The sequence below is a fragment of the Poecilia latipinna genome, unplaced genomic scaffold (genome assembly GCF_001443285.1).
Source record: "Poecilia latipinna isolate Pla-1442-1.1 unplaced genomic scaffold, P_latipinna-1.0 Scaffold944, whole genome shotgun sequence".
NCBI classification, from domain to species: Eukaryota; Metazoa; Chordata; class Actinopteri; order Cyprinodontiformes; family Poeciliidae; genus Poecilia; species Poecilia latipinna.
In genome coordinates this window covers 386,208-397,623 of record NW_015113560.1, presented here as the reverse complement: position 1 = coordinate 397,623, position 11,416 = coordinate 386,208, and the positions used below count along the sequence as shown (strand labels likewise).

The following is an 11,416-nucleotide window of genomic DNA, read 5'->3' as shown; positions in this document are numbered from 1 at the left end:
CTGAGCTGAACAAGTTAATCATTTTCTAATACTGTCCAAAGCTTTAAGCCTTTGTACCGCTCACATTTTCCAGTCTTCTCTCTTCGTCTCCTATTAAAGATGGATCCACTAAATGGTTTGACCTTCACTGACTCTCACATGCTGTGTCCAGTGTCAGAAACTTTCTGCTAATTTCAAACAGAGCTGCTCCTGTCAATCTCCTTACACCTGTATCTTTTCAAATACGCACAAAGCAACCGATAAAGCTCAATCAGAAAAGATTCATTTTGATTTTTGATTTTTTTGGTTGTGTGTGTGTTTTATTTGCAAATCTTCAAGGCCAAACCCATGCATGTTTTATATATATATATATATATATATATATATATATATATATATATATATATATATATAAAGCTTTTGATGTGGGCCACATGGCCAGTTGCCTAGGGTTGAGTCGGAAAGGGGAGCACACAACCATCAGGTAAAAAACATAGCATTAAATTAAAACCTGAAAATCTCGCGGTTGCACCTTGAACGAGTCTTCTATTGCTTTTATTCGTGTACACATTCGATTCAGAGCTGGTGTCTCCTGCTTCCTGCTGGAGAATGGGAGACTTTTACATGCTTTGTGTGGAAATCCATTGCAATTTACTCTATCTCAGAATATAGATGATTTCCCACACTTTAATTGGTTGGGTCTCAGCTCGGGCTCCGTTCATGCAAGAACCACCACTGCCAACCAGTAAACTACAACGAATGCTGTACAAATCTAAATATTAAGCGGAGGACTCGGAGAGAATGGTTTTGGTTAATACAAGCAGGAGAGACACAATTCTCTTTGCTGCAGCTAATAGAAAAAAAAAGGGAACTATGACGCAGCAGCAGAGGAGTAGGGTCTCTGAATTTTAGCCGAAACAAACTAATGCCACATACAGCTGAGGGCACATCTGCCAAATGTAACCGAGAACTGTTCAAAAATAGGTGCCAAAGCCACTGAAACGAGGGAAATGCCGAGGAGCTCGCTTCTTTTTGGATTCCGCCTCCTTCAGCCACAGTTTCTTCCTCTTGGTGTCCACATGTCCTACAAAACAGCAAAGAAAAATAGTGTCAGTAAATGAGGGCATTGTTTAATAACTCTTAAACTACCCCGTTACAAACAGCGTACCCCAAAATGATTTACACCTACCAAAAGTTTCCAAATTATTGACATCCACGGACGTTAACTGATTTTTATTGGGATTTTATGTGCTAGAGTATCACAAAACAGAGAGTAATTGTGAATTTAAGAAAAATTACACTGAGTCTTCAAGACATTTTTCTTTTTCTTTTTTTTTTTACAAGTAAAAGATTGAAAGATGTGGTTAATTTATATTCAGCCCCCTCGAGTATTTTGCAGAAAACCTTTTCCTGCAATTACACCAGCAAACCCTTTAGTGAATGTCTCTACCTGCTTTTCAGAAACTCAAACTTTTGCCCATTCCTTTTTTTTTTCAAAATAATTGACTGAAAATGAGGAAATCTGTGAGGATCCATTTTCAAGTTTTAACAGATGTTCTTCTCTGCTGTTTTTCCAGAGTTGCAACAGCCTCTCTCTTTTGCCAATCAGCTGAGATGGACAGCCATAAACTGTTTGATTTGGAATATTGTTTCACATATATGTGTCTTTTTCTCAGCCATTTTATCCATGACCTGCTTGTTGTGGCTCTTGGTCTTCATGATGCTGTTTATGAGATCCACATATAACAAATGTATTTATACTGAGGTTAGTTATGCTACTTTTGCATGCAGTTTGTTACTCTATATTTTATTTCGGCGTATTGGAGGAAAACTAGTTGAATACCATTTATCATATATTTCAATTTTTTGAAAAAAAATCTTGCACACTGACATTTGTTAAAGTAGGATGAATATGTTTGCAAGTAATTTGCTGGCAATTAATAATAATAAAAAAAGATTATAATTTTGGAAACAGGAATGCAGATGTTGCAACTGAAGGAAGCATTTTTTTTTTTTCTTGGATTTTAATCACACTATGAGGGTCTTTCTTTAGTGCTAAAATTGAGAACGTATAGTTATTAACTGGAATTATTCTCATTATCCAAAAAACTGAACTGCATCGGTGATCCAGATGCAGCTCCCCCCCTCCCCCCTCAGATGATCCACATCTTGCAGAACACATAAGACTCATCAAAGCAACCATAGGTCATCCATAATATTTTGCAGCATGGCGACATGGTTTTGTGAATGATTAATGAACTGTTAGTAAACTGCACCACGTTTAGCTTGTTAAATTTGTAATTTTGCATTTTTTATATTCTTTATTTTGGGAGGGGGAAGTGGGGGACTCGTCAGACCTCGCTGTTGATTTTGCCCTCATTTTCTCCGGGTTCCAGACAGGAATGCTAGTTAAAATCTCCCTGAGAAGACAGAGAGAGCGCGACTGAGAATCAGGCTCTTTGTTTGTATCTCGGCAGGAACTATGCACGTTGAAATTAAAGGTTCCCCCCTCGGCTAACGAAGCCGCCGCGTGTAAAAAAAAAAAAATAATAAAAAAACGCTCGGCGGCCGTGTGTAATTGCTCAGCTTTTGTGCCTGACTTCCTGACCCCGTGAAGGAAAACAGGGGGCCGACTCTGACCTCTGGTCGTTAACGGCGACGTAAAACAGAGCTGGCTAATGAACATCTCTGTCCTCGGTGTTTACATCTGCCAATCAGACGTCGTCACTGCGCTTTGTGAGGCCGTCAGGCACAACAGCAGACAATTAGCCGTGCTCATTAGGAGTCTTTAAGGCAGAGCTCTTGTGTGTGGGTAATTAATCAGGCCTGCAGTGGCAGCAGGGCGGACCTCTCGTTAGTCCCAGGCTCTGCGGGCCGTGCTCCTCCTCTTCCTCGGAGGGGTTCTGGGCGGAGTTCCTCAGGTAGCGCTGGTGGAGGCCCAAACCGGGGAGCATGTTTTGTCTGCGGCTGCGAAACTCCTCCTCAAGCGGGTCTTGGGGGGCGATATCTGTGGGTGTGAGCAGAGAGGGAATGAATCACACCTTGAAGCTTATCGCTGTCTGGTTGGACTGCCCGAGGTGTTCAACATAAGGTCGTCGTCCCCCCCTCCTCCTCCACTGTCCCTTTTGACATGAGATGTGTTTGTTCCAAAAGAGAAAAACATATTGCCTTCTGATGCCCTTGGCTGTTTGAATACAATCAGACACAGGAATAGAGATACAAACTTATATTACTGCAAGTTAGGCGTGAGTCCGAAAGGTATATTGATGTAAGCAAGAAGAAGAAAAAAACAAAACAGAGATGATATAAACCAGGTACCCTTAAGGTAAACAGACCCCCCCCCGCCCCCACTCTCACCCCTTCCTTCAATCAAACTCCAGGCACATATTTCATTCATTTTTCATCTGCCTGGCTTTGATTGTGATTAGTCATGTAAATAAAATGAGATTTGGTTATTCTTCTCTCTAGGTAATTTACATTTATATTGAATTAGTGGCAGGCAAGGGAATGGTGTGAGGTGGCTGTGGTTGGGGGCGGGGGGGGGTGGGGGATGGAGGGGTTATTATACCAGAAGATTACAGGCAGATCGGATCGCCATTGTGTTGTGTAATTAAGGCAGCGCCAAGGAGAATAAAGGAAGCCAGATGCTCGCCTTCCTGAAACCGGTCCCATTAAAGGAGGGTTTGCACCAGCTTGGAAAAGAAATATAACTAACATGAACACATATATAAAACACAGCAGAGTCTAGAGCATGATTAAACCTCTGCTGTGTCTACGGAGTGGTGCGAAAAGTGATTGCCCTCTTTTCTACATGTTTGTTACACTTCCACGTGGCTTTGTGTGGAAAAGTGATTGGCCACTAAACCTAATAACTGGTTGAGCAGCAACAACTGCAATCAAGCATGGAGGCCTCTTTGAGAAGAATTTATCTTTATGTTCAAGAAACCAGCTTGAGATGATCAAGGTGTTGTGCCAGTGCATTGTTCTGTTGAAACGTAATAACTGTTGTGGCTGGATGGATATTGACAGGAGCAATACTCAGACTGTAGTGTGTAAATAATGCTCATCTGGTAGTAAAAGGTCCAAAGTATGCCAAGAAAATATCTGGCACACCATTATACTTCCACCACCAGCATGAAATGTTGATACAAGATTAATTCAACCATTTAGTCTTGCTGCTAAAATGTTTTTTTTTTTGTTTTTTTTTTCCCAGTCTTTTCACATTTTGGTGAGCCTGTGTTAATTGTAGCCTGAGGCTCCTGTTTTTAGCTGTTGTCTTCTGACGCTGTGGCCAGTCTGCTTCAACGTTCAGCATGTTTTACGTTTGGAGAGATCGTTTTCTGCCCATTTTAGATGCGACATGTTACCTGGGCTACTCTTCTATCCAGAACCACTCTACGCACTTTACCCGGTGTTAATAAGTTGTTTTGCCCACGCAGTGATTATCTGACCTGTGGTTGAACATAAAAAGCGGATCATCAGTTCCTGGGATGGCTGGAACTGGCAGCAATACCACATTCAGTCACCAAAGTCTTTGTTTTGTTTTTTTGTTTTTTATTTGATCTTCAACATGTTTTCACCTCACCAAGATGATCTAAAATCATCGGCTTTCTACCAAGGAAACATACAAAGGAAGCTGGCTTGTGAATGTATAACGTGTCTTTCAAATGGGCTGTAATGTCCTTTTTGAGTGCTTCAGGTAAAAACTTGTTTTCAGTTCTAGCAAAACACTGTCATGATGCCCAGGTTTTAAACAAAACATTTTACCCAAGGTCATTCATCGTGACACCAAGTCTGATTTATTCCTCACAAAAGGATTTTTTTCTCTTACTTATTCTGAAACGATCCACAGAAAATGTGTTCATCTTCTCAATGAAAAAAGCTCACACTTTAAGGTTACTTATGCCTTTTTAACCTCAAACCAGAGAGCCTTTTGTTTTCAGAGTTTACGAACCAGCTTATTAAACCGGACAACCAAGAGTCGACCCTACAAGGAGACAGCGGCTCTCAGTGGACCTCCAGACAGCAGGAAAATTGGTGGCTTGCCTCTCAATTCCAACCCATATTTGTTTCACGATCCCATCAGGTGACGTTGGATGGCTGGATTAAGCCAAAAACGTTTGTGACTTCAAGGCTGCCTGCTTCATTCCAGCCTCCGCCACTCCTGAGGATCAATATTTGCATCTATTAGGCATCCTGCTACCTCGGTAATAGGGTTTCTTCTTCTGCTACCAAGTTGCATAATCCAGCAGCATTTAATCAAATTAAACAAAGACAATATCAAAGAGCTAAAGCGATAATGAGGGTTTTAGTTAATGTTCAAATAAGTGGTCTATTATTTTCTGGATCAAAGACTTTATTTAAAAAGTGAACACCCTTCAAGCAGTAAGACGTCTCATTTGCTCGCTATTGTGCCGAGAGCACCTGTCATTTGTCTCCAGGTTAAATAACGCGGCCAGCCGTAATGCAGGCATGAACACAGACACCAAGTTGCACCTCAACACTAAATCTATACGAGAGAGACATTTACAGAGTTACACGCAGCAGACTGGAGGTTGAATCATGGACTGAGAGAGTCTGAAATAAATCACAGCTCCAAAGGAGGGCTAACCCTGGATGACAACTGCAGCCAGATTATATTCAACAGTCCGCCATCGCTGGGTTTCAGGATGTCTGGTGTCATTGCTGACGGGGACCCCACTGCTGAGCACTGACAGATAAAATCCTTGTTCAGACACGGCCGAGGAGAAGCAGGCGGCTTATCTTTTCCCATCGTTCATAAAATAGCCAGTGGCTGCAGGCTCTGGTGTCGTGCTAAGCTGTCAAGCAGACTGTGTTTCTGTGTTTGTGGGAGGAAAAGGCTGTGTGTGGGGGGTATAAGGTGAGGCGAGGTGAGGCGAGGACGGGGGCGGTGCAACAAATCAGACGTGTGTGTCATACTGGAGCAGATGGATGAAGAGGGAATAGCAAGAGCAGCAAGAGTTTTCTTGGTTACTGTTTTTCTATACACAGGAGAAAAAAAAATTATTTTGCTGAAGAGTAGCAATTTTTGTACCTAATTAACTGACATTGGCTTACACTTTTAAAACACTTTTTGAAAATGTGTTTCTTCAGACTTGCTTTCCGTAGTAAATTGAGTTCAGCCGAGTTCAGGGTTTTGTGATTTCTCTTCCTAAATGGTAGTTTTGCCTGTTTTGGATTAGTTTCTTTTTGCATACAAATGATGACATCTAGTGGTCACGAGAGATACACTTTTAAACCACCCAATGTTTTTATGTTAAACAAATAAATGTGTTATGATTGTACATTTAAATTGTTGTTTTTTTCCCAATCAGTAATATTTGTTGTAATAATTATGTTATCAACTATTATGTCCTCTTTCATGAATATTTGCGGATGTCTGTGTTCTGTTTACCAACAACAAACATCAGATTTCTAAATTACATTTTCTGCCTATGACTCTAGCGAAAATAGTCTCACTTTAACAAACTGTTTAGGCTTCAATGTTGTGCATTTTTGGTTACAAGAGGTTCGCATTTTATTGAGTGAAATAACCAGAGGTGGCTAAAGTAACCACAAATTGTAACGAAGTCGACGCTATTCTGCTGTTTTGAACTTATTTTGAAGTTCAAAATAATGTTAATAGTGCAGTGAAAATACATATCCTTAAGGATCTCGACATTTTCTATTTATTTCTAATTCTGTTAACATGCTAAACGCACCAAAAATGGTAATACTGTTCAAATTGAGAGGAAGGTTGAGAAGACCGGAAGATGGCGCTATTGCACAACAAATCCGACACCTACACCCTGTGTCGTTCTTCCATCTCTTTAATGATTGATTCTGGGGCTCTAAAATACAGGGTTAAAAAAAAAAAACAAAAAAAAAAAAACACGTCACATTTAAATAAAATTATACTGACGGGAAAGAGGCGACGGAGCCAACCTGAAGGGTTATAATTGAAAGCTTTTAGTCTAGTAGTTAATCTCATAAGAGAAATCTAAAGAGGTCAAACTGAAATAGATTGTGTGTTAATCTAAGCACCAGCTCTGCCAGACACATTTGGAATCAGATATGCAAAAAGTTAGAAATCCAAGTGGAAGCTCTGCAGATTCAGTCTGACTCATTGCAGGCCTCACCCCGATTTTACCGCTTCCTTTGCTTGACATGTCTCAAAAACTGAAGTGGGCCCTCTTCAAATAAACTAGCCTTGAGCACATTCCTTTAGGAACACTCATGTTTTTCTGTGTGTTCCTCTGAGCAAGCTGTAAAACAAATGCAGTGTCCATGACTCCAGCTTTATGGTTTAATACAGGAAATGCTACGATTTCCTGTAGTGTCTTATCTCGTGTACATCTTCATTTTACACTTCACAAGACATTAAAGAGATTAAGCAGCAAATCAGCAACATTGGGGGTTTAGTCTAGTTTAGAAATGAATGAATTTTCATGACCAGATGCATCATTTTGAAAGGATTTTATACTAAAGCATTGTGGGACGGATTGTACCATTTCTTTACCCAAGCTGATTTGTTTTATTAATTTAAATTAAATGTGTGTAGCAGTCCTATTTGGATATGTTTTTTTTTTCTTTTGCAAGCAGGCAGAGGGAAAATGTAAAAAAAAAATAAATAAAATAAAAAAAAAGCAAAGTAGATAAATTGGTTTAAGATTTGCAGGGTTGACCAGCTCATTCTGGTCAGGCTTTAAATCTGGAACCTAGAGAAAAAAAAACAAGGACAGAGGACAGGACACAAGGGGATGGATGGACTTATGGATAATTGAGAAAATTACAATAGACAGATAATGTGAGAATAAGTGGAAGGTTGGATGAATAACCGATAAAAACAAATTGGTAGATGGATGAACAATATTTGGAGGGATGAATGGGTGAAATAATGGAAACAAGTTGAAGGCTGAATAAAGACATGGATAATGGACAAAAAAGGATGAATCTGTAGCCAGATAAACGAATAATGGAAGGATGGATGGGAGGAATAGATAGATAACTGAACAAAGCGATGAAGAGTAGACAAAAGAATAGACAGACGCATGGGCAGTTGGATGAATAATTCAGAGACGGACGGATGTTGATGGATGCAGAGAGGAACAAAGAAAGAGACCGGGAAAACATTTAGAAAATCTTTCCACACTCATTCACATACGTACCTCAAAAATGCTTAAACCTTTAATAAAACGTGGAATTCTGGTGGATATTTAAGGGAATTTAATTTTATCCTCCTTTAATGAGATCCAGGGATATTCAGCATTCGGAGGCTTCAGCTGGTGATGCATTTTTAGCAGCAATCACCACAAAAACCTAAGTGTCTCTGCACTTAATGGGTTCTATTGGTGAGTAAACGCTGTAAACCAACAGAACTGTGAATAAGAAGAGGACATTTTAAAAATCAGCTGACTTGTTCAATGGAAATATATCAATCAGGGAACAGGAAAAAAAAAAAAAAGAAAAAAAAAAGCTCCAAGATTGAAGATAGATGAAATTCCAGTGAAGACGCATCCAACAATGACAAGGGTTACTTGAGTGAGAACAGACAGGCACCAAACCCTAATGTGAGTCACTGAGGCATTAGTAAGTTACATAATACACACGGTGAGCTGTGTGATGGGTGGTGAGTGAGTGTACAACAGGAAGCAGCCGGCGTGGTTCCTTTTTAGTGCGGTTGCGATCGGCCGTATTAAGCAGGTGAACTCACACATCCACGAGCAGAGATGATTCAAAGCCACTCAAGCCACAAGAAACGCACACAGACGCCAGATGAGGGCAGTGGGGTTTCCATGACGTTTCACAAACTGAAACTTTATTGATCGAATCTGAGCTGCGTGGAGAACAAAGAGTCCTCAGCGATTCCCCTTTAGCTGGTGTCGCCGTTTAAATTCGCAGTCTGAGCCGGCGAAGCAGTTAATGTGAAATCATAAAGGTAGCCCCCTCCTTCTGTCATGCAGAAACAAACCAAACACGCTTCCAAACAGAGAAAATGAGCAAAAATATGCATGTTGTTATAATTAATTTATTAATGAACACAAATCTTATTACACTCGCATGAACAATAGCCAACAGGTTAGCAAAGTGGAGTTTATGTTAAAGACATTAATGTGAGGTGGTTAAGCTTCTCATTCACTTGTTAAACTAATCAAATAAAAGGGAGCAAAAATGACATGCGCAAGTTAAACATACAGCATCTTTTTTTTTTTTTTTCTGCCACAACACCTAAAGACGATATACACCCTGAATGAAGGAGGAAAAAAAAAAAAATACAGCACACAGCCAACTTAGCGTTTATGGCAGAAAAGTACAATTCAATAAATTCAGGAAATAAAAACAAATCCCAGCAAGCTGGTCCCCCTAAATAATGGAATAAATACAAATATACAAATACTGAAAACATGTCTCTATTCTCCCTGGCAACTAAGCTAACATGAGAAAATTCTTCTTTGGGAATGAGATGCAGGAGGAACAGAGAGAAGAGACTTTTTTTTTTTGTTTTGTTTTGTTTTGTTTTTTTTCTTCTTCCAGATGAGACAATTGCATGTTGGTCAAATTTTGTGGCGAGATATTTACTTGTTATCCAGTCTTAGTAACTGCTCCTTACCATCAACTGTAAGGGATTTTAACTGACCATCTTCCACCACTTCTACCCGCTCCTGGCCGTTCTCCACAATCCTGTTCACACACACACAAACACACACAGAAAGACAGCAGCTTCTTTAGGAACCTGGGAGCAACAATTACAGAAAATAAAACATCTTCTAAAAATAGTCACACTTAATAATCCTTTTCAGAGTTTGATTATGTATGAGTTTCATATAGCATGAGGAAATCTGAAAAGTGTGGACTCCCAGAGTCAAGACTTTGTAGCACAACCTTTCACAGCAGATGCAACTGTTTTTTTGGGGGTTTTTTTTTTGTATTTTTACACATTTAGTGATCATATCAACTAATGTAATGCATATGCAAGTTTATATTCTGCACAGTTTACATTTCAGGACAGTTTATTTCTAATTTTATATTTCATGGTTCAGTTAATTTTTTTTTTTTTTTTATATACCAAAATTTTAAATGTTTGGCATCAAAGTACAGGAAAACATGTTTCCTTACTGTTCATCTGACGAGTTTTGAATCTTAAAAATATAAAAGTCTCTTTGTATCGTTACAAGATGTAGAAAAGTTCAAAATATGAATGTACTCCAAGGTACTGTACCCACGAGTTCAACACTCACCGTTTTGTGGTGATTTTCCTGCCATTGACAATCTTGGTAGAGGTCGACACAGATCTGAAGTTGCCCATCCCTCCTCCGCTGCCTCCGAACGAAGAGGAAGAAAAGGAAGTAAATCCTCCGCCACCCATATCGCCAAAGGAGCTAAAACCTAAAAAATGGCAAAAAAAAAAAAAAAAAAAAAAAAAAAGTATTAATTTCAGTTAACAGACAATGTAATTCTTTTTAAATGCCCATTATTTCAATAAAATACGAAGTAAATCACAAAAACCGTAAAGGATGTGCAGACCTGATTCAAACCCTGAGAAGCTAGGCCCAAATGCTGGCAAGCCGCCGAACCCAAAGAGCGGCCCGCCCATCCGGCTCCTGTGCGCACCTCTTTGACGATTGTGGCCTCCAAAGAAATCGTCAAAGGGATCGTCCGCTGCAAAAGCAAACAGAGTTTGCCACGGTGAGGCATTTATTTCAAAAAATTCTTGCAGTGTTTTTCACCGTCAGATTTCCTTCTTTGGTTCTTCAACTACTAAAGGTCTCACTTTCAGTGTGGCCCTTTAGTAGTCGTTTAAATTTCTGTAGATTCTTGTAATCTTAACACATTTTATAAGTATTTTTCCACTGATGGAAAGACAAGTTGAGTGGTGGATGGATAAACAGCTGGTTAGATAATGAACAAATGGAGGGAAAACTTGATTAATGGGGTAGATATGGTTTAATGGATTGATAGATGGATGGATGATGAATGGATATATATATATATATATAAAAAAAGAGTGATAGATGACAAGATGGCTGAAGCAATATTCAGGGATAGATGGGTAGCCGATAAATTGATGACAGTATGGACACAACGATTGTTGGGCAAATATACGAATGGAGAGATTAATGAATTCAAATATTAATAGATAGGAGTAGAGGATGAACAGATTGATGGAAGGCTAGTATTTAATCAATGCTTGGAAAAATATGACCAAATTTAACACTTTTCCAAACCGAGTATCAATGTTGAATTATTTCGAGGATTTTATTTGAAGAAAATGGCCCCAGCTTGGGAAAAAAAAAAAAAAAAAACGCTCAAGAAACTGATTAGATAAAGGCTCTCATTGGTGGCAGAGCGTTTATTAGTCATTTCTGGAACAACGTTATCCGTTAAAAACCGTCCAAATGCCACAAACCCATTTTCATCCGAAAGCCGCCACCCCCCC

General features: G+C 39.4%; 1 protein-coding gene across 2 annotated transcripts in view; it reads right to left on the bottom strand.

Annotated features, from left to right (window-relative positions):
* Positions 1–504: 504 nt before the first annotated feature.
* The window catches only part of dnajb6b (DnaJ heat shock protein family (Hsp40) member B6b), a 38,882-nt gene continuing 27,970 nt past the window's right edge, over positions 505–11,416 (bottom strand). Inside the window, exons 6-10 of one of the 2 annotated variants that reach the window (XM_015049385.1) lie at positions 10,504–10,638; positions 10,218–10,365; positions 9,590–9,660; positions 2,828–2,986; positions 505–1,063 (exon numbers count right to left, since the gene is read on the bottom strand). In XM_015049385.1, coding sequence (XP_014904871.1) covers positions 954–1,063; positions 2,828–2,986; positions 9,590–9,660; positions 10,218–10,365; positions 10,504–10,638 — 623 coding nt within the window. In that variant the 3' untranslated portion in view covers positions 505–953. Of the gene's footprint in view, positions 1,064–2,827; positions 2,987–8,989; positions 9,661–10,217; positions 10,366–10,503; positions 10,639–11,416 lie in introns of those variants that run through there. The other variant, XM_015049386.1, reaches the window with a different exon arrangement.